The sequence below is a fragment of the Antechinus flavipes genome, chromosome 5, assembly GCF_016432865.1.
Source record: "Antechinus flavipes isolate AdamAnt ecotype Samford, QLD, Australia chromosome 5, AdamAnt_v2, whole genome shotgun sequence".
Classification (NCBI taxonomy): domain Eukaryota; kingdom Metazoa; phylum Chordata; class Mammalia; order Dasyuromorphia; family Dasyuridae; genus Antechinus; species Antechinus flavipes.
Window position 1 is genome coordinate 286,175,692 of NC_067402.1, and position 22,361 is coordinate 286,198,052.

The 22,361-nt window shown below is 59.7% G+C and overlaps 1 protein-coding gene across 1 annotated transcript; it reads left to right on the forward strand.

The window, feature by feature from the left end:
• Positions 1 to 468: 468 nt before the first annotated feature.
• MICALL1 (MICAL like 1) lies at positions 469 to 21,584 on the forward strand. Its single transcript, XM_051961930.1, has 16 exons — positions 469 to 642; positions 5,969 to 6,017; positions 6,664 to 6,805; positions 7,354 to 7,448; positions 7,876 to 8,021; positions 8,326 to 8,744; positions 9,928 to 9,991; positions 11,395 to 11,756; positions 12,525 to 12,916; positions 13,565 to 13,699; positions 14,524 to 14,650; positions 14,953 to 15,043; positions 15,753 to 15,826; positions 16,558 to 16,672; positions 19,664 to 19,710; positions 20,309 to 21,584. The coding sequence occupies exons 1-16, from the start codon at positions 497 to 499 to the stop codon at positions 20,428 to 20,430; spliced, it is 2,526 nt and encodes an 841-aa protein (XP_051817890.1). The 5' UTR covers positions 469 to 496; the 3' UTR covers positions 20,431 to 21,584.
• Positions 21,585 to 22,361: the final 777 nt, after the last annotated feature.

The window sequence follows — 22,361 nt, forward strand, 5'->3', positions numbered from 1 at the left end:
AGTCCCTTAGACCCGTGTGCTGGGGAGGGACGCTGCGGAGCTCCAGGCTCCGGCGGAGCCCAGGAGATGTCTATCTGCAGTAGCCCCGGGGGAATCCCCTGAGCACGTGCGCCGGGGGCTTCTGGGGGCCGCTCTAGAACGCCGCGGGGGGGGACGCCTGGAGGGGAATCCCTTGGGGAGGACGGGGGTCTGGAGGGTGGGAGGAGGGAGAGCTGGGGGTGGGGGGCCTCCTTCCCCCATGTCCCGGACCGCCCTGCCCCGTATAAGGAGCCGAGCCGGGCAGGGCGGGTGAGTAAGCGCCAGGCGGGCCGGGCCCGGCGGGGCGGGGCGGGGCGGGGCAGGCTGGACAGGTCTGAGCAGGGCCGGGGAGGAGGGGCGGGAGGAGGAGGGAGGGGAGGAGCAGCCCGAGCCCAACCCGCAGCGCAGCCGCCAGAGCCGGGGTCCCGCGGGGCGCAGCCGGAGGACGAGCAGGGGCGGCGGCGGCGGCGGCGGGACCATGGCAGGGCCCCGGGCCGCGCTGCTGGCCTGGTGCCGCAGCCAGTGCCGGGGCTACCCCGGCGTGGAGATCCGGGACCTGAGCGGCTCCTTCCGGGACGGCCTGGCCTTCTGCGCCCTCCTGCACAGCCACCGGCCCGAGCTGCTGTGAGTGCGAGGGGGTGGGGGGAGGGGAGGAGGCACAGGAGGGGAGGGACGGCAGCGGGAGGAGGGGGATCCGGGGTGGGAGCTGGGCGCTGCGGACCTGCGGGCAACGGGAGGGGGGCGGGGGGAGCCGCTGACCCTGAGACCCCGCCAGCCCGAGACAGGAAGTCGGGGGAGCACGGGGCAGAGATCTGTCAGTTTCGCCTCGTCTGGGGCCCGGGGCCCGGGGCGGGGGGCTCAGCCCGGTCCGAGAGCTCACGCCCCGAGGAGGCTCCCCCCCTCCCAGCCTGTGTGATGGCACTGCCCGTGGAGCGGGACAAGGGGCTCTTTCTCCTGCCTCTGGGCTGTGCTAGTGTGGCTGGAGTTGTGTGAGTGCGAGTGTAAGTTTGTGTTGGAGCGCGGGTTTGTGTGTAGTGTGTTAGTGAGTGTGATTGTAGTGTGTGTGTGTGTGTGTATGTGTGTGTGTGTATGTGTGTGTGTGTGTGCGACTGGTGTGTGTGTGTGTGACCGTAGTGTGTGTAGTGTGTTAGTGAGTGTGATTGTAGTGTGTGTGTGTGTGTGTATGTGTGTGTGTGTGTCTGGTGTGAGTGATTGTAGTGTGTGTGGTGAGTGTATCATGTGTGTAGTGGGTCAGTGTGTGTGAGACGTGTGTGTGATTGTTGTGTGTGTGTGTGTGTGTGTGTGTGTGAGACTGGTGTGAGTGTGTAGTGGGTCAGTGTGTGTGTGTGTGTGTGTGTGTGTGTGTGTGTGTGACTAGTGCCAGCGCGCAGTGAGAGCACAGAGTGTAGTGCGCTGTGTGGGAGTGCCGGAGCACCAGCCACCTGAGCCCCCCCCAGCCAGTGTTGCTCACCGCCTCCTGGCAGTTCTCCTCCAGGCCCGGCCCAGAGGTCACTGCTTAGGCTTGCCTCTTGCTCCTGCTGGGTAGCTCCCTGGATGTGTTCCCAGACCTGAGCCATGTTGGGGGGGTGGGAGGAGGGGCTTCAGAGACCTGGTCCACACCCTGTATTTGCAGATGAGAGCCTGGGCCCCAATGGTGGAGGCTGTGGGGGTCCGACTCCATAACAACCTCTTGTGGGTCACAGGCAAATTTCATTGAAAATCTGCCCTTTTCTGCCGTTCTTGCCTTTTATCTTGTTACCTGTTTCCAGTCCGGTTTGGCCCGTTTTGGCCCGCTTTGGCCCATTTTGGCCCGGTTTGGCCCGATTTGGCCCGTTTTGGCCCAGTTTGGCCCGGTTTGGCCTGTTTTGGCCCGGTTTGGTCTGCTTTGGCCCGTTTTGGCCCGCTTTGGCCCGGTTTGGCCCGCTTTGGCCTGTTTTGACCCGGTTTGGCCTGGTTTGGCCCTTTTTGGCTTTCTTTGGCCTGTTTTGGCCCGGTTTGGCCTGGTTTGGCCCGGTTTGGCCCAGTTTGGCCTGGTTTGGCCCAGTTTGGCTCGCTTTGGCCCGCTTTGGCCCGCTTTGGCCCGCTTTGGCCTGCTTTGCCCCGGTTTGGCCATAGGGTGTTTGGCGCTTCAGATGGAGGAGTTTAAGACTTGGGGTTAGTGGCCGGCGGGCCCAGAAGCCCCAGATGTTTCAGAGGAGGAAGCGGAGGCTGATGAGCCAGAGGGGGTCGCGGGGGCCGGGAGCAGCCCTGGGAGCCGGGGCCTCTCTGGGGGAGGCCTGTTACCTGGCGAGGAGCGGGTTTCCACTCCCTGCCTGTGGAAAGGAGGCGTGGGGGAGGCGGCGGGAGGGCCCATCGGTGCCCGCCGTCCCTCGGGCGCAGGGGGAGCAGGGGCGCCCTGGGCCAGGCCGCGGTGCTTCCCCACACTTTGGGGGAAAAGTCCTGGGCGCAGAGATGGGGGGGTCGGGGCCCCGGGCGAGCACCGGCCCGCTGGTTCCCTTGCGCCAGTCAGTTCCCTCCCTGGGGAATAAAATCGCACCATTGTCCTGGCCAGTCCCAGACTCTGAGCTCCTTCCCGGCCCGCCCGGCCTTCGGCCGTGCTCCTTCTCCGGGCGCAGGCAGGGGTCCATGAGGAGAGAGGAGGAAGCCCCGGAGCTCTGGGGGGGCGGGGAAGCCTCTGTTTCTCCGTCTGTACAATGGGAGCCTGGCTCGGGGGCCTTTCCCTCTCAGCTGCTGACGGGAACGCCGGGGCTGGGCCGGCCGAGTCTGACGTCCCAGACGGGGAGCTGAGGGGGCCGGCACCGGAGCCCGGGGGTTAGGGTTCCAGCCAGGGCGAGACCCCAGGAAGCCTCAGAGCCGGGCGTCCCCCGGACGGACACGCCGATGTGGGTGATCTCGGACGTCTTCCAGCCGGCGCGGGGATTCTCGCCTTGTGCGTGTGTTACATCTGCTTAAAGGTGGTCAGCCAGTCTGTGAGGGCAGAGGGCAGAGGGCACAGACAGCCACACTCTTCTCCCTCCCTGCCCATTCTCACCCGCTCAGGAACCAGAGGCTCCTCTCTTCCCGCGGGGGTTGGAAGCTGGGTTACTGGGGCCCCGAGGGAGACTTGGGAGGACGTTGAAGACCCCATTCTGGCCCTGGGAATGAGACCAGTGTTTTTGGAGAAAATAATAGGGTTCAGGGGGTGAGATGCTCTGGAGGGCAGATGAGAGGGAGACAGAGGGACCCCCGTGTCGGGAGCTTGTTCTGGGTCACGGCTGGCGGGGAGAAATCTCTGCAGCCACATCCTGTACGCTGTGCGTGGGGACTGGCCAACCCTCAGGGATGGCCCCGGGGTCTCCTGCGCCCAGACCCCCAGCGCGTTTCCCACTAGCCTTCCTTAGGCACACAGTTTGGGGGTGAGCCCCTTGGCGTCAGAAGTGCTGCCCCGGGGGGGATGAATTAACCTCTCACGGTGTCCTCCGTGAATTTATAGCCTAAGATAATGGGTGTTGTTCAGTCAGTCATGACTTTTTGTGACCCCATTTGGGGTTTTCTTGGCAGAGATACTAGAGGGGCTGGCCATCTCCTTCTTTGATTTTACAAATGGGGAAACTGAGGCAAGAGGATTTTTTTTTTCCCCTCCTTTTGGCAGATACGCTGGAGGAGTTGGCCATTTCCTTCTCTGGCTGATTTTATAGATGAGGAAACTGAGGGAAAAGAGAGTTTTCTTGGCAGATACAATGGAGAGGTTGGCCATTTCCTTCTCTGGCTGATTTTACATGTGAAGAAACTGAAGAAAACAGGGTTTTCTCAGCAGACACAATGCAGGGATTGGCCGTTTCCTTCTCTAGATCATTTTACAGATAAGGAAACTGAGGCACCGCAGTGACCTGCTCAGAATCACACAGCTGCTAAGTATCTGAGGCTGGATTTAAGTTCACAAACAGCCCAGCCCCCTGGGCCTCAGGGAAGGGAGCTCTCGTACTGGGATGAGTTCCCCTATATTGGTGAAGTTACAGGACAAGCCCTTCTCCTCTCAGAAAACAAAGCAAAAAGCCAAGCCCAGATCTCCCCAATTTAGGAAAGGAAGCCGGCCTCCCTGGCCACGGATGGGGCTGCTCTGGGGCTTGGCTCCGTGCCCATCTGTGGGCAGCCTGGTCAACCTCCCAGGCCCCCTTACAAGGGCATTGCCTCCTGGCGGGGGGAAGGGCTGCCCCGGCTGGTTTCAGCCGCCCAGGACCGAGAGAAAGGGGGAAAGGATCCCCTGGTGGGGGAGCTGGGCTGGGGCAGGGAGAGGAACTCTAGGTGAGTGAGGCCCTGGGTCACAGCTGGAAAAACAGGCTCGGAGGAGGTGCAGGCCCCTCCCAGGGCTGGCGGAAGCATTCTCCGAATGCCAGCTCCGTTAACGTGGAAGGGCTCGAGGGTCTCTGAGACGCTCCTGGATGTGTGGGGAAACTGAGACTCACTGAGCAGGACTGAAGGGGCCCAAAGCCACAGGATGTGGCAGGAGCAGGGAGAACGGGCCTGTGGCTGGGACCCTTTGGTGAGGGGTGGCTGAGGAGTGGGAAGCCATATTAGAGCCTCAGTATCTTTAGCTGTAAAATGTCATTGGAAAAGATTGTTTCTAAGCCCCCTCCCAGCCCTGACACCCCCTGTTATAAGCCCCCTCCCAGCTCTGACACCCCCTGTTCTAAGCCCCCTCCCAGCTCTGACACCCCCTGTTCTAAGCCCCCTCCCAGCTCTGACACCCCCTGTTCTAAGCCCCCTCCCAGTTCTGACATCCCCTGTTCTAAGCCCCCTCCTTCCTAGCCCTTGTATAAAATGTTCTAAGCCTGCAGTGAAGTGTATAAGGAAGTAGACTTGGACTTCAGAAGACGGGGTTCTGGTCTCAGCTCAGACACTGTGTGACCTCTGTGGCCCTTAGTTTCCTTCATCTATACTATGAGACTTTAAAGGTCCCCCCCAAATCCGGATCTGAGATCCTAGGTTCTAAGTGGGCCCCTGCAGGGTTCCGGTTCCCGGGCCCTCGAAGGCTGGGCCGGCCTCCGTCTGGGATCTCGGGCCCAGGAGTGTCCTCCTGGAGGCTCGCTCTGGCCCCTTTGCCCACCACGGAGCGGGTGCCAGGAGAGTGCTTCCCCACCCTTTGTGGGCGCTCTCTGTCCTGTTTATGGTTTCGTGGCCAGGAGCCTCAGACTGAGCCGCCGCTCAGCCAGCTGCCCCCCCCCCCTTCCCTCTCCCTGGAAATGCCCCAGGAGCCCTCGGTGCCGATGCAGGCCCCAGCCAGGACCCGAGGGGTTGGGCCCGCCCTTGCCCCCCAACCATGGTCCTGCTCACGGGGGTCTCATCGTGGGGGGACCCAGTGGGGCCCTTGCCCGCAGGCCCGGGTGCCCAGGAGGCGTGTAGCCTGTGCCAGCCAGTCTGGGGAGGCAGGCGGAGACACACAAGTCAGAGAACGCCAGACCGAGGGCCCCGCGTTCAAGGGCAGCCCGCTTTGGGGGGGGGGCTGGCGGCCTGGCTCGGCGGGGGAACCCCCTGAGCCCCACTTCCTTAGAGCATATGATGCTTCCGGCCCCTTCTCCCCCCTACCTGCCCTGCAGAACTGAGCCACGTAACCCGTCTAAGGGCTTTTTTCTTAAGATAGTTTGTTTTAAAAATAGGCGGAAGACCCTGCTTCTTGTGCTTTCCATCTCTGAAGCATTCCAGCCTCGGTTTCTCCCTCTGTAAAAATGGCTCCAAGTCCTACGAGAATCCCTTCTCCAGGGCTTGGCTCAGTCGCCCCTCCTTCCTTGAAGCCTTCCTGGATTACTCCTCCCATCCCCCAGTTAAAAGTTGTCTCCTCCAGACTTCCTAGAAGCCGAGTCCGGGCTCTGGTTTGGACCTAGTGTCAGGCCCTGGCCGGAGCCCTGCCTCCCTCCCCCGCGGCCCCCCGAGCCCCGTCCGTCCCTCACTGTCCTGTCTTTGTCTCTTCCAGAGATTTCGACTCGCTCTCCAAGGACAACGTTTATGAAAATAACCGCCTGGTGAGTCCAGACAGATGGGGCCTAGAACAAAAGCGGGAACAGAAGGCGGGTGCCCGGGGAGGGGCTGGGCTCTGCTAAGCCGGGCCACGTTGCCCGCCCAGCCCGGCTCCGGACGCCAGGGGAGAGCCGCCAGCCGCGGGGCCCCGTGCCCGTCCCGCTTGCCCAGCTTGCCCCCCGCCCCCTGCCTTTCCTTTCTCCCACCGCCCTGTGGCCTGTGCTGCCTGGTCCAGGAAACCAGGCTGTCTGTCCCTCCCAGAAGCCACCGTCCCGTCCTCCCTGAGACCTGGCAGGAATCAGCCCCCGGGGGAGGCTGGTCCCAGGCCCCAGGAGCCTCATGCTGCCTGTCTCTGTGCCCGGGACCCCGTTTCATGCTGCCTCTGTGCCCGGGACCCCGTTTCATGCTGCCTCTGTGCCCGGGACCCCCGTTTCATGCTGTCTCTGTGCCCGGGACCCCCGTTTCATGCTGTCTCTGTGCCCGGGACCCCCGTTTCATGCTGTCTCTGTGCCCGGGACCCCCGTTTCATGCTGTCTCTGTGCCCGGGACCCCCTGTTTGATGCCCCTGTCTCTGTGCCCGGGACCCCTGTTTGATGCCCCTGTCTCTGTGCCCGGGACCCCCGTTTCACGCCGTCTCCCATCCCCCCCCAGGCCTTTGAGGTGGCGGAGCGCGAGCTGGGCATCCCGGCCCTGCTGGACCCCAACGACATGGTCTCCATGAGCGTGCCCGACTGCCTGAGCATCATGACCTATGTGTCCCAGTATTATAACTATTTCACCAACCCCAGCCAAGGTGAGCCCCCCGCCTCCAGACACTTCCAGGACCCTCCCACCCCTCTGGGGGTCCCAGAGGGGAGGTCTGAGGGCCATGTCCTGGCAGAGGAGCTGAACTGGAAGGCGGGGGGGGCTGATCTGTCAGTAGGTACTTAGGGAGCACCTACTATGTGCCCGGCGCTGTGCTGATCACTGGGGGGAGAGGGGAAGAAGGGCACAAAAGGAGCTGAGGCCGTCGGAGGCGCTGATGCTTTGCTGAGTTGGGGGCAGCCTTCAGGGTCATCGGGGGTCATCGTGTCCAGCCCCCTGTCCGAAGCATAAGTCCCCTCCCCCTGCAGACAAATAATCCATCTCTTGAGCCTCTTTGTTCTTGGGGGGCTTTGTCCCCTTTCTCCACTTCTCAAAGTACCACAGAAAGGGAGGGAGGGGTGCGTCCTGACCCCCCAGCTGTGAAGTCTTTGAGAGGAGGGGGCGCATCCTCCCCGCAGCCCTTGGGGCCGGGCCCTGCCATGAGCAGGAGTCCGAGATCTCTGCCAGCTGCCGGAGCCTCTCGCCGTCTCTCCCCAGCCGGCGTCTCTCCACCCAGGAAGTTCCCAGCTGCTCCTTCCTCTTCCTCATCCGGGGCAGCTCCCCACGCTGATGCTGAAGGTGGCGGGATCCAGGTGGGTGCGGGGTGGGGGCCTCTCCCCGGGGCCGGGAGGGAAGGGGCGAGGCTTGCGGGGGCTCCCTGGGGAGGGGGGAGGCCGGGAGGCCCGTGCCCCAGGGGGAAGGCCGGGCCGGGGAGCTCAGGCCGAGCGCAGGGAGCCCTGGGTCAGTGGCGGGCCCTCCCGTGGCCAGGCTTGACCCTCCTCGGCCGTGGTTTCAGAGCCACAGCGCGCAATGCAGCGGATGGGGGAGGCGCCGAGCCCGCTGAGATGCGGTCGGTGAACGGTTCCGGCGGGTTCCAGGTTCAGAGCCCTGGGGGCCCCGGTTTTGCTCTTGTGTCCTTGGGGGGCCCCGAGTCCCATCCAGGAGGGTTGTGGCGGCAGCCCCCCGAGAGCCGGGGCTGGGGCCGCTCTGACCCCGCCCCGGGGCTGGCTCTGCTTCCAGGAGGAGCGGGCGGCGGCCCCCGAAAGCCTGGCGGAGCAGGGCTCCCGCGGCATCCCCAGCAGCACCTGCGCCTCCTGCGGGCAGCACGTCCACCTGGTGCAGCGGTACCTGGTGGAGGGCAAGCTCTACCACCGCCAGTGCTTCAGGTGAGCGCCCTGCCCGGGGCCTGGGGGGGGGGGCGGGGCGGGGGCTCCCAGAGCGGGCAGGGCTGAGCTTGCCCTGAGCCTGCCTCCGTCCTGGCCCCTCCCCCGGGCCTCAGTTTCCCCAGGTGTAAGGTGGAGGGTCAGACCGCCCGCTGGTGATCTCAGCGCTCTGGGTGCAGGCTCTGCTGGGTGAGGGGCTGTCCCCTCCGGCTCTGGCTCGCTGCTCCCCCGCCCCTCGGGACCCCTGCCCCTCGGGACCCCCGCCCCTCGGGACCCCCGCCCCGCTCACGCCGTCTCTCGCCCCCAGGTGTAAGGAGTGCTCCAGCACGCTGCTCCCCGGAGCCTACAAGAACGGGCCGGAGGTGGGCACCTTTGTGTGCACCCAGCACCGGGGCAAGCTGGGCCCCCAGGGGGGCGCCGAGGGCAGGCCCCGAGCGGCCCTGCTACCCCCAGACGCGGCCGGCCCGGCGGAGGACAGCGAGGATGCTGCCGTCTCCAGGAGGCTCCGGGGGGAGCCCCAGCCCGGCTCGGAGCCCCCGCCTCAGACTGTGTGCAAGCCCCCCCTTCCCAGCAAGCCTCAGGAGCTGGGCTCCCCGCCGGCCCCCCGGCCGACCCCCGCGCCCAGGAAGGCCTCGGAGACGTCCGCCAGCCCCCAGCCCGTCCCCCGGCCGCGCTCCAGCGTGCAGGGGGAGAGCCCCGGGGAGCAGGGCGGCTGCCTGGTGAACGGTGAGTGGGGGCCGCGGGGCGCCCAGGGCCTCACAGAGGGGCAGGAGGAGTCCGACTGGGGCCCTGGGCGGGAGTCGCCCACCGCGGGGCCCACAACCAGGCCCACTGAGGGGTCCCCGGGCCCAGAGCAGGAGCTCCCCTCCCCGGTCTCCAGGCTCACCCAGGCCCGGCTGGCCCTGCGCCCCCTGGTGGACTCTCAGCACATGTCTGCTATGGGTGTGTCCTAGGTGGCCCCAGGAGCCTCTGAAGCCTTCCAGCCTCCCCCTCCCCCCCAGGGCCCCGGGAACTCCATGAGTTAGAGAGCTGCAAGGCGTATCGGGCTCAGTAGTCCAATGCCCCCCTTTTGCAGAGGAAGAAACTGAGGCCGACAGGGAGAAGTGACTTGCCCGGGGTCAGCCAGCTAGTAAGGCCCAGATTGGAGCTGCCAGACCCCGGGCCCTGACCCCAGAGCCCCTCCTCCTAAATCCTTCCGTATTTCTTTCTTTGCATGTAGTCCGTATTTACTAACGTGAGCCCTGCTCGTAGAAGGTTTGCTCCTTGAGGGCAGGAACTGCTGGACTCGGCTCCATGTCCCCTGGGGGCCTGGCTTGCTGAGTGAATGCCCAAATCACAGCCCCTGCCCCCAGCTGCACCCCCATTTTACAGATGAGAAAACTGACGGCCAGAGGGCTGTGATTTGCTGAGTTGGTGCTGGGAAGGCAGCCTCCTCTAGCTCCTTCCAGGCCCCTGGGAGCGTGTGGAGCCCTGGTGGCTGGGGGCTCTTCGCCCACCTCCTCAGAGGTCCCCCCAGACCTGGCCCTGCCTGCCCCAGAGGATGGGCCCAGAGCAGTTTTGACATCTGCAGGCCGGGCCAGACCTCTGACTGGAGCCGTCTCCCTGCCGGGAGCTGATAGCGGCTCCTGGGGGGGTGCTTCGAGCCTCACGATGGGGGGAGGTCCCAGCTCCCGGGCACCTGCTGGGCGGCTTTCTGATGGAGGAAGCTGCTGTGTTAGCTGGGCCCCTCCATCAGGGTGGTGAGAGCCAGGACCTGAACCCAGAGCTTCCTGACCCCCCGCTCCGGCTGGTCCTTTGGGTCGCAGCGTGGGTGGATGTCTCCCTCCCCAGGAAGCACAGGCTTCTGGCCACTCAGGCAAAGCTCCCACAGCCACCAACAAGGGCCGTCTCTCTCTTACTCTCCATCTAGGACGGCTGCATGACTCCAGCCCCCCAGTCCCCAAACCACGTGGGCCGCCCAGGGCCTCCGACCGGTACGTTCCCTTTCCCGCAGCCCCGGAGACTGCCCCGAGCCTCCACCCTGGCAGCTGAGTAACCGCGGGCTTGGGACTCAGGAAGCTGAGTCCGTGCGTCTTTAGGGAGCACTTCTTGTGTTCTGGAGAGGAGCTTCTCTGGGAAGCTGTGGAGGGTCTCTGGACCTCCCTGGGTGCCCCTATGGTGACTCTTGGCTGGTGACCTCTGCCCTAGCCTCTGGATAGGGCAACCCCAGGGATCTGGGAGGGGGGGGTTGGGGGGTGGCAGGACTCGGCCCCCAGCACCCCTGGAGACACAGAGGGGTTTCAGCCTGTGTCATCAGGGAGGGGCGGTCCCCACGCTGATGAAACAAGAGGGGGATTGCTGGGAGGCTCAGAGGGAAAGGCTGGCTAATCTCCCTCCTTGGAAGCTTTCCCAGTGGGCAAGGTCCAGCGAAGGCCGGCCTGGGGGGCGGGGCTGGCCACTATGGTCAGAAGGACTGGGGGCCTTCCAGTATGTGAAGGGATGTCCCAAGGCAGCAGCGTCTGTCCATCCTGCTTTGGCCTCGGAGGAGGGAACCAGGGCAATGGGTGGAAGGACAAAGAGATGGGTTTCCGCTGGATGTTAGGAAGAATTAACAGGGAGGAAGTAACTGATAATGAGGAGGCCAGTGAGAGGGCCAGAAGCCCCCAACCGGGTGTGAGGGAGTGGCCCAGGCTGGTCCGACCACCTCGAAGGCCTCCGAGTTTCACTGATTGTGGGGGTCATGAGGATTTCTTATCAGTAAATGTTTGGTTTGGGGGCCTCTTTTATATCTCCGTATTCCCATGGTTGAGTAAAACTTTCTCAGATGAAAAAGGGAAAGTTTTAAGAAGCTATATTTGGGAGGGCAGTGGCCCTCTCTGGCCCCAGTCTCACCTTCTGTCCTTGCCGGACATTAGCCCTCTTGCAGCCAAATGGGCCTCCGCTCTCCCTCACTCCCAGCGTGTGGAGGTGGGAGACACCTCCAAGCCTTTGCCATGTCCAGGCCCCTAAGTCTGGCCCCCAGACCCTCCACTCCCTCAGCTCTCCTGGTTTCCTTCAGGGCGCAGATCTAGGATTTTTCCCATCCCCTCACCCGCGCTCAGGGCACTGAGTAGTGTCCTTGTATCCACGTGGGTCTGTTCTCGATAGAGGGAGGGACTTGGGGTCCCAGGCGAGGTCCGTCATTCCTTCTGGACTAAGTGAAGTGGCCGGCCCAGGGTCACACAGCCGCCGGACTGAGGCCAGTGCCCAGGATCCCTCGGGGGCGTCTCCCAACAGAACATAAGCTCCCGGAGGGAGGGACGACATCTCTCTGGGTCTCTGCGTGCATAATGCCGGGCACACAGGAGGTGTTTAATATGTGCCGTTTGACAGACGGATTGATTTTTGATTCCTCCAGAGCTACAGCCCCCAAGAAGAAGGACCCCCCGTGGATGGCCTTGGTTCAGGCAGAGCCCAAGAAGAAGCCTGCCCCTCCGCCTCCCGGCAGCCGCCCTGAGACTCCCTCGCGGGCCACTGAGGAGGGAGAGAGCCAAGGAGAGAGCGCGGCTCCGGAGCAGGAGAGCCGGCCGGCCGCTCCCGAGCCCAGGCCCTACAACCCCTTTGAGGAAGAGGAAGAAGAAGAAGAAGCAGCCCCGGGCCCCCCGAATCCTGCAGAGCAGGCCCCCAAGACTTTGCACCCCTGGTATGGCATCACCCCCAACAGCAGCCCCCGGACGAAGAAGCGGCCGGCTCCGCGAGCCCCGAGCGCCTCCCCCCTCGGTGAGCCCCTCGCCCGCTCTCCTCCTCTTCCCTTTGGCTGTGACCTTCCAGGCTGGGGCTCCTGAGCCGGATGGCAGCTCGAGCCTCATCTGGGACTGGGCCTGCTAAGCCAGGCCCTGCCCGCTCTCATCGAGCCTCCGTTCCCGTGGCCGCCCGGCTCCAGTCTGGGGCTCCAACCTGTGGCTGCCCAGCATGGCCCGTCTGGGCTCCATCCCCAAGGCCATTGGGTGTGACCAGTCTGGGCTCCACCCCTGGGCCACACCCACTTTGGACCCCGCCCCCACGGCCACATCCAATCTGGGCTCCATCCCCCATGGCCATGGGTATGGCTAGTCTGGGCTCCGCCCCCATGGCCTGGGCTCCATCCCCAAGCCATTGGGTGTGGCTAGTTTGGGCTCCACCCCTTGGTCACACCCACTCTGGGCTCCGCCCCCATGGCCACATCCAATCTGGGCTCTGTCCCCATGGCTATTGGGTGTGGCCAGTCTGGGCTCCACCCCTGGGCCACACCCACTTTGGGCTCCGCCCCCATGGCCACATCCAATCTGGGCTCCATCCTCATGGCTATTGGGTATGGCTAGTTTGGGCTCCGCCCCCACGGCCCCCCCCCCCCCACCATGGGTGATCCCTGGCGCAGTCAGACTGAACACACTGGAGGGGCCGCGGGGGTGGAGCCCAGGCCGGATGGCTTCCGCAGGTTCTGGGCATTGTTCGCCCCCAGACCCCGGACTTGCTGCGCGTTTCATCGCCCTTCTCTTGCCCCCATAGCTCTGCACCCTCCCGGCCCCCCCACACCTCGCCTCTCGCACTCAGAGCCGCCTTCTTCGACCCCGTCTCCGGCCCTCAGCGTGGAGAGCCTCTCGTCGGAGAGCTCCGTCCCAGCCCCTGGGGAGCCGGAGCCCCCCGTGGTGCCCAAGAGCTCCTCTGAGCCCACCGTGCACGCCCCGGGCGCCCCGGCCAGCCTCTCGGCCTCCTCCTCTGAAGAGGTGGCCCCGCCACGCCGGGACCAAGCCTCCCCCAGCCCCTCCCCGAGCCCCTCCGCCAGCCGTGCCAAAGGGCCCCTGAGCCCCCTGCCCGCCAAGCCCTGCGCCGGGGCCACCCCCACCCCGTTCTTGTTGGTGGGAGAAAGCAGCCCTCCGTCCCCTCAGCTGCAGGTGAAGGTGAGTCCGGCCCGGCCTCTTGTCCCCTCTGCCCTCCCCCTCCCCGTGGCTGGGTACCGTCAGAGACGCCCTGAGGGAACCTGAGGGAACACCTGGGGTCGGGCAGCCGGGGAGCGGGCTCAGGCACTGCTGGCACATGCCCCCTGTGCCCCTTTACTGTGGCTTGTTCCCTTGGCAGCCCCTGCCCCAGTGCTGGGTCTGGGTGATGCTGCCCCTCCCCTAGTTGGGGGGGAGAGATCTTTGGGGAGGGAGTGCTCCTTCCCATGGGCCGGACTCGTTGCTCCAGAGGGACTCAGGCCATAAGCCCAACCCCCTCCTCACACAGGAAGAAAGGGCCCATGCAGGGTCCCCCTGGTGGCAGTGAGAGGGCCCCAGGTGGAGAGCCTCCACCTGGATGGGATGTCCCAGCGAGGGGGGGATGGGGGGCAGATGGGGTAAGTGTGGAGGGGGAGGAACATCAGGGGAGAAAGAAGAGACTAATTGCCCCAGAGGTGCTAGGGAGCCACTGCAGCTTATTGAGCCAGGAGTGACCCGATGGACTCTGGAAAACACCCCCAGATCTCTAGAAGGGGGAGTTTGCATCGTTGGGTCAGTGGTCTGCGCCCTCCGCCTCAGGCCGGCTCTTCTCTCCTCTCTGCTTGCTTTCAGTCCTCCTGCAAAGAGAACCCCTTTAATCGGAAGGCATCCCCTATGTCTTCCCCAACGACGAAGAAAACCCAGAGGGGCCCCAAGCCCGCGCGGCCGCCTGCGCCCGGACACGGCTTCCCGCTCATCAAACGGAAGGTACCTTTGGCGTCCCCTGGAGCTCTCCGACCCACCCCCTACCTCCCATTTGGGTCCTCTGTGAGCGTGGGCTGGGACCCCTGAGGGTCTCCGGGCCAGGCTGGGGGTGAAACAAGGACGGATGGATGGGAGCGCGCCTCCTGTGTGCCCGGCACCGTGCTGTGCTTTGTGGATCAGCTTCGGCCCATGGGCACACGGGTCTGTTGTCAGAGCTGGAAGCTGGATTCGAACTGGGGCCGTCCTGACTCAGCTCTCTTCACTGGCCCATGCTGCTTCTTACTCACTCTCCTCTTTCCTCCTTCCCCCTGCTCTCTCTTTGTTCTTCTCTTTTTTCCTCCTCCTCCCTCTCTGTTCCCCCATCCACCCTCTCCTCTCCCCCTCCTCCCTTTCCCTTCCTCTTTTCTTCTTCCTCCTCCTCCACTTTCCTCTCCCCATCCTCCCTCTCCCCTCCCTTTCTTCTCTCTCCTTTCCTTCTCGTCCCTCTACCCTCCCCAAATTTCATCTCCCTTCCTCCTTCCCCCCCCAATGCTCTTCCCTCCCTCTCCTTTTCTCCTCTTCCCTCTCCCTTCCTTCTTCTTCCTTCTCCTTTCTCCCCTCCTCCCTCTCCCTTCCCCTTTTCTTCCTCTTCCTCCTCCCTCTCCCATCCCCCTCCTCCCCCTCCTCTCTCTCCCTCCTCCCTCTCCCTTCATTAAGGATGTTTTCGTTCCAGTGCGGGTCGGCCGTGTCCATGGCCCAGTTTTAGAAGGCTTGCCTGGGCCCGGGGCTGGCCGCCCGCAGCCTCCCCCTGCCTTGCCTTGGTTCTCACCCACATGCTTTTTGGGCAGGTCCAGGCTGACCAGTACGTCCCAGAGGAGGATCTCTATGGAGAGATGGATGTCATCGAGCAGCAGCTGGACCGGCTGGAGCACCGTGGGGTGGCCCTGGAGGAGAAGCTCCGCAGTGGGGAGAATGGTACGTGGGGCGCCCCGGGGGAGGAGCCGGGAGGCGACTGTGGCAGGTTGGCCACGACCCGTTCCTGGGAGCTCCGGGGCCGCTGGGTTCCGGGCATCCTGGTGGGGAGGAGGCTGTGCCCATGGCTGGGATCTGGGAGGGCGGCAGTGTGCCCGCCTCCCCGCTCTGTGCAGTTCCCTTCCAGGGGGAGAGGGCAAGCAGAAACAGCCCAGCTGGCCTGGGGGCTTTCAGGAGGTTCCCCTCCCCCTTCCCGCGGGCCTCGGGGCCAGCCCCCCACTCAGGCTGCGTGCTTCCCCTTGCAGACGGGCGGGAGGATGACCTGCTGGTAGACTGGTTCAAGCTGATTCATGAGAAGCACATGCTGGTCCGGAGGGAGTCGGAGCTCATCTATATGTGAGTGCACAGATGAAGGGGGCATCCCTCCCCTGAGGGATGGAGGAAGGCAGGGAGAAAGACAGAGACAGAGACAGACAGAGACAGACAGAGAGAGACACAGAGACAGAGACAGAGAGAGAGAGACATACACAGAGACAGAGACAGACAGACAGTAAGTGAGCAGCAGAGGGCTGTCTCCATGACTGTCTCTGTCTCTGGATCTCTCTGCCCTAACTCTGCATGTGTAGATCAGCTCTTGGTCCTTTTTGTCTCTCTTTGTGTTCACCTGCTTCCCAGAGAGCTGGGCTCTGTATGGGCCCTGGGCCTGGGCCATTACAGTACAGGGAACTCCCAGGAGGGGGAACTCCCTCCCCTCGACACCCTCCAGCCTTAGAATATGCAGTGTCCTGAGGAGTCAGAGGCAGGCGCCAAGCTCAGGTTTCCTGACTGGTTCCCCTCCTCCCCCCCTTCCCTCACTTCTCTTGCCTTCCTCATCTCCCCTGCCTCCCTCCTCTCTCGTGCCTTATAGCAAAGTAAAAAGGGAGGTGGGGAAAGCCCTTTCCACAGAAGTGGCCAGCACATGGCCCCAGCCTGAGGATGTGTCTGCAGCCTCCTGTACCCGTTGCCCCCCACCCTTGCAGAGGGAAGCCACTGGGGTCTCATCCCTGTTGGCTCCCACTCTCAGGAGCCCTTCCAGCTCTCAGCCTTTTGTCTGTGTCCCCAACAGCTTCAAGCAGCAGAACCTGGAGCAGCGCCAGGCCGATGTGGAATATGAGCTGCGCTGCCTTCTCAACAAGCCAGGTGAGTGTGTCCCCGGGGTTATCGCCCTCTTCACCATCTCCCCTCCTGCTTGGGGCACTCTCCCGTCATCTCTTCCCCCACATCCTTCACCACTCCCAGGTTATCCCCTGGGTCATTCCTCCCACTCCATCCTCCTCCTTCTCCCCCATCATTTCCCAGGCCATCGATGGGCAGGCAGGGGGTGGGCTCGGCGAGGCCGTGTGGGCAGGACAGAATAAGTGGGAAGGCCGGCTGCAGCCTCCTTTTCCAGGGCTTGAGCGGGAAGAGAATGGGCAGAGCTAGGCGTGATATAGCACAGAAAGCACTGGACTCCCAATCTGAAACACTTGGATTCACATTTCTGCCCCAAAGCCTCATTAGTGATGGGACCCTGGCATGTCCCCTGCCCTCTGGGTCTGTTTCCTCACTAATGTTGAATTAGATGCCCTCTAAGAACCCAGGGCCTCTCTTAGGAGATGCAGTTTGTGAGTCAAGACACTTTTGTCCAGTGGTGGCCGGAGCCAGGGCCCAGGGTAGCCTCCTCACTTCCCCCTCGCTCAGTGGTCTTCCCCCTTGGCCACACTGCTCAGTCAGGAAGTGAGCTCTCCATTGACAGAAGTATCCAAGGGCAGGCTCAGAGAGTGCCGGCAGGAGATGTTGCTGGAGGACTCCCCGTGGGTTAGACCAGGGAGTCTGAGAGATGTCTTTTCATGGTCTGAGCTTGTATTATTCTCTCCTCCCTCCATGGGCAGATAAGGACTGGACAGACGAAGACCGGGGAAGGGAGAAGGTGCTGATGCAGGAGCTGGTGACCCTCATCGAGCAGCGCAATGCCATCGTCAACTGCTTGGATGAAGACCGGCAGAGGTGAGTGAGCAAGAGGAGGCTTTGGCTTCTGTTCCCCATGATGGGGGTGGGTTTGCTTAGCCGCTCTCCTCTCTCCCATCCCCCCACTGCCAGGTACTTGCAACTGCAGGTTGGTACCCTGTGGGGATGGCTCCTCCAGGTTCAAGAAATTCTCTCGATCCACAAGGCTAAAACTAGGCTTCTTGAGCCCCCAGCGGCGTGTGCCCCTTGTCTCTGCCAGTCAGAGGTGACAGCAGGCTTAGTGCAAAGGCATTTACTGAAAAGAGCAACAGAACATCTGGTTCCTTTCCTGGTTCCAGGGAATCAGGTGGTTCGAGCCTGAGACCTTTTGTCTATACGTTGTGGCCATGGTTTTTTGAGGAACATAGTCTGTGGTGCAGAGGGAGGGAAAGGAGGGGCTCCTTCCTCTCATTACTTGAAGGGAATAAAGGGTTGAGTGTTGGAGATCAGGAGAGGGCACTGATTCCCAGGAGCCTCCTGGAATTATCTCAGAGGCTCCCAGCTCACCAGCAAGGGCACTTCTGGGTAATCTTGAGACTTCGGGACCGGCCAACACCAGCTTTTCACACTGGTTATTGTTTCTCAGTTTCCTGATCTGTTAGATTGTATGAATGCATAACCTTGAACATTAATGTGGAATTCTAAAATGATTTATAGGTTAAAACTACACTAACACTTTTGGGACATTGTGTATTTGTTGAAAGGCATTTAGATGCTTGAGTGCTGGACCTGGAGTCAATAAAACTCCTCTTCCTGAGGTCAAATCTGGTCTCAGGCACTTCTTAGCTCTATGATTTTGGGCAAGTCATTTTACCTTGTTTGCCTCAGTTTCTTCATCTGTAAAAGGAGCTGGGGAAGGAAATGGCACAATACTCCAGTGTCTGTCGCTAAGAATCCCCACATTCTTAGGGTATTTTTAGGGATCATGAAGAATGGGACATGACTGATGATGAATATTTTTTGGTTGAATGAGTAACCTATGTGTGTTATATATCACCTCAATGGAACTCAGTATCCTTTTCTGTAAAATGAAGGGGTTGGACAAGATCGGGGGTTCTTAGAGTTCTAGACTCCTGGCAAACTTAAATACTCCTCAGAATCAGGTTCTCAGATTTATTCTGTAGGATTATAAGAGAAAAATCTGGATACAGTAATATAAGAAATCTTTAGTTAAATTATGCTAATTAAAGAAAATTATCCTGAAGTGTTGGAGCAAGAGGGAAAAGTAGAAATGGAAAAATCCACTACTCACCACCTGAAGAGACCCCACCTACAGGAACATTATTGCTAAATTTCAAAACCCCATTTTATTTTATTAAATTTTATAAAGCAACAACAACAACAAAATTTTAGATATTATAGAGCACAGTCAGAATCACACAAGACATATCGACGACCACAATAAATGACCACAAAGCTTGGAACGCTGAATATCAGAGATCTTAAAGAACCTGGGTTGTGGCCAAAAATGTTATCTCCAGCAAAATTAAGTATAATGCTGAATAGAAAAAATGGACACTCAGTGGATTGCCAGATTTTTGTGGTAAACAGACCTGAACACAACAGAAAAATGTGACATATGAGAGTCAAATCAAAGACAAATTTCAGGGGACTTATCAAGGACAAATTGATGTTTTATACGTGGAAATGTAAACCATATGTCTAAGACTGTCGTTAGTAACTCGAAAGAAAGATTGGGGCAGAGCTGAGTATGATGTGATTCTATAAAAAGTAAAGACCATTTAGGAAAAGGTAGAAACACTAAATGTTATCCAAGTAAGGTGCCGGAGCAAGAACCGACACAGAGGAATTAGACGGGGGAGGAGGACGGGTAGTTCTGAAATCCTACTTACATTGAGAACAGGTTAAAGAGGAAATAATATGGGGGCAGCTAGGTAGCGCAGTGGATAGAGGACCTGCCCTAAAGTCAGGAGAACCTGAGTTCAAATCTGATCTCAGACATTTAATAATATATCCAGAAGGTATAAAACCTTTTTATTTGTAAATTTTATTTTATAATAATTTTATAATATTTTATTTTATATTTTATAATAAATAGAATTTATAAAGAAATAAGAAGAGGAGGGAATAGGATAAGATGGGGTATAGAAGGGTATGTATTAATGGGAATAGGATAAGTTGTGTAAATATTAATGAGGAAGACATAAAGAAAGAGTGAAAGGGTAGGTAGGGGGAGAGGATAAGGGAAGAATCCTTGGGAAATGGGGTGGTTAAGTAATAGCAAAGGTAAGATGGTGGGTAGAAAAGCAAAGTAGAAGAGGATTATAAAAAAAAAATGATACTGAAAGCCTGTCTGTTTCTATCTTCATCTTTCTATCATTCTGTCTTTTGTCTGCCTGTCTTTCTATCTTCTCTATCTATCCATCCATCCATTCTGTCTGTCTGTCTGTCCATCCATCCATTCATCTATCCATCCATCATTCTCTCTCCCCCATCCATTCATCATTCCCTCTCTGTCTCTGTTTCTGTCTCTGTGTGTGTCTCTCTCCCTTCAGCCATCCATCTATCTTTCTGTCTCTTTCTACCTTTGTACAAGTCCATCTTTCTGGATGTCCTTGAAAACAAAGCCCTGGACCCCAGGTTAAAAGCCCCAGAATTAGATGGTCTGTATGGGCCCTCCCAGCTCCAACATGCTATGATTCTAGCTAGGGCTGATCCTGGGCCTTTGAGCCTCAGTTTCCCTGGCCCTAACCTCTGGGTAGATTCCATGTTTGTCCCCCTCTCACAGGATAGTTGGGTAGGCACTATCGAGACCTTGTTTCTAAAGGCACATGGAGGGCAGCCAGGTGGCGCAGTGGATAGAGCATCAGCCCTGAAGTCAGGAGGACCTGAGTTCAAATCTGGTTGCAGACACTTAACACTTCCTAGTATGACCCTGGGCAAGTTCTCTTAGGAAGAAGCATCAGATGGTTTTATGCCGTTTTCTTTTCTTCCTTGCTGACTTTCTCTCATCCTTCTCATTGATCTCAGGGAAGAAGAGGAAGACAAAATGTTGGAAGCCATGATCAGGAAGAAAGGTGAGTAGATCTTGGGACTGCCATTCTCTGGTCGGGACCCCCAGGATCTTGTTCTCTGTCCTTGTTCCTGGGGAAGCTGGTGCCTGAGGCTGGTGTCTCCATTGGCCCTTGGGTGGTCATGGGTCATGGATGTGGGTGTGGTGGTGGCCTGAAGGGGGGGGGGGTGGTATGTGAATCAGCATCCACACACACACACACACACACACACACACACACACACACACACACACGTATATATGTCTGTTGTGAATGTATGGGGGCAATTGAATAGTACAGTGAAGACCTGAGGGCTTCAGGTAGCTCAGTTTCCTAGCATCTATAAAATGGGCTCATAATGGGTAGGTGCTAGATCAATACTGATTCCCTAACTTTCTCCCCAAATCCAGGCACATAAGTATATAGAGAATTAACACAAATAGAATGACTTAATTATGGGTTGGGGTCTGTGGTACTACGTGTGTCCACTGAGCCAACAGAGGGTAGCCTTCAAGCGAAGGAGTCTCTGTCGGGGCTTATTGGGCTCCGATGCCAGCGGAGGAGCTGTGTGAGTCCACACCACTGATAGCAAACTTGCCCGTCTCTACCCTCCCTCCCACAGAGTTTCACAAGGAGGCGGAACCTGGGATAAAGAAGAAAAGCAAATTTAAAAACATGAAGGTGCTGAAGCTGTTGGGAAACAAGCATGATCCCAAAAGCAAGTCCTCAAAAGACAAGAGCTAAGAGCCTCATGGAGTGTGTGGCCGCCCGTTTCCGTGTGGCCGCCCGTTTCTGCGTGGCTGCCCATTTTTGTGTGGCCGCCCGTTTCTGCGTGGCCGCCTGTTTCTGTGTGGCCGCCCATTTTTGTGTGGCTGCCTGTTTCTGTGTGGCCGCCCATTTTTGTGTGGCCGCCCGTTTCTGCGTGGCCGCCCATTTTTGTGGCCTCCTGTTTCCATGTGGCCACCTGCCTCTTCCCTGCCTGTTGGCTTCCTCCCGTGTTGGGCTGGGCCCATACTTGGTCTCCTCAATGATAATGGAAGCTGTGGCCCCTCTTTTCTCTAGGGAGGGGGGTCCCAACACCAATGAGAGGGCTTCCAGGATGGGGAGGTCCCCTTCTCTGCCTCCTCCAGCTGAGTAGGGCCAGAGAGTTCCTCCCCTTTCCCTGGCTGTGGATGTCAGGAAGCGCGGCAGCAGGAAAGTAGACTATTTATTCAGCGGTGTTTTCACGGTTATTATTATTGACTGAGCAGTAAAGGATCTGGGGGTCGTACCCCTGTCCCCCCTCTTTAGTCTCCTTCCACTTCTAGAAAGCTTCCTGTGATTGAGGTGGCTTCTGTGTCCCAGAGGCAGCAGTCCCTCTCCCCTTCCCCCCCCACATACACCCCCCCCCCCCCCAACAGGAGCTATTTATTAATGATCAGTGGGTTGGAGTTCAGTCCAGACTGGCAGACGGGGCTGCCTCAGTTGGTCTCACAGGGGAAGAATAGAAGGGATTACCGCCAGAAGTGTCCTTCCCACAGCCCTGAAGTGGCTCCTCCCGGGCAGCACCAGGAGACGCCATCCCTCTCCTCTTCTCCCACTAACTTCCCGGCCCAGCGCTCTCCAGCACCTGTCACTTGGCACAGGTAGAGCAGATGGCTCGTTTCCATTTCCACGTGGGGAAGGGAACTTCCGGAATGTAACCCTTGTGGAAGGGGAAGTCCCCTGGACTCCGAGACCTCAGCTCGTCCTGATCAGCTCCTCCAGAGCCAGCGTCTTCACTTCCCACACCTGGGCTGGCCCAGTGACCTCTGGGGCCGGGCTGGCGCGGTCACAGAGCTCAGTGAAAGACCCCACTGTATCATCTTGGGGATGTGCTTTTCCCCCAAATAAATTGAACCCAATTAATTTGCCCCCCAGTTGAATCCCGCTGGTGATTTATCTACCAGGCCTCTGTTGGGCAGCTGTGGTTGAGGAAGCTCAACAGTATCTATCCCCTTCCTCCCCCCATCTCAAGCCGAGATGGCTGTGCTGACTGTGCCAGCCTGAGTCTTGCTGGCAAGCTCCGGTGCCACATCCGTGAAGGGGGCATTCCTGTTGCCTCATTCCCTCACCTGCAGGCCAACCTTTTTTGATCAAAGGTTCAGACCGGCAGGATTGGAAGGAAACATTCACGCTAACTGGGGACCCCGGAGATGCCTAAGCCCAGAATCTTAGGATGTCACAATTGAAAGGGAATTTGGAGACCATCTAATCCTCTCCAAAGCTGATGGAGAACCCCTCCTCTCCAATCTCTGGTGAGGGGAAGCCCACCACCTTCTGGGCCGGTCCTTCTCAGAGGCTCACCTCCAGCCTAAATCCCCTCTGGGACCATCTGGTGTCTGATCCCTTCATATAACAACAGATTTTCCCCCCATCGTCCTTGAAGATGGCATTTACCCCCCACTGCCATACCGCCTCCAGTGCTGATCCTCTAGACTACATTCCTATTTTCTTGAGAAGGGAAACTGAGGCTCGATAGGTAACTTGCTTGAACTTTAGACATTCCCAGGACGTGAACCTGAGCTTGGTCTTTAGATACCATCTCCAGTGCCCGTCCTGCCGGGCCCATCCGGCTGGGATGCCTGCGTCTTCATCCTGATTGGAGATGTGACCGGCAGCCTTTCAGGAGGAAGCCCTTTGGACTTCATGGCTGG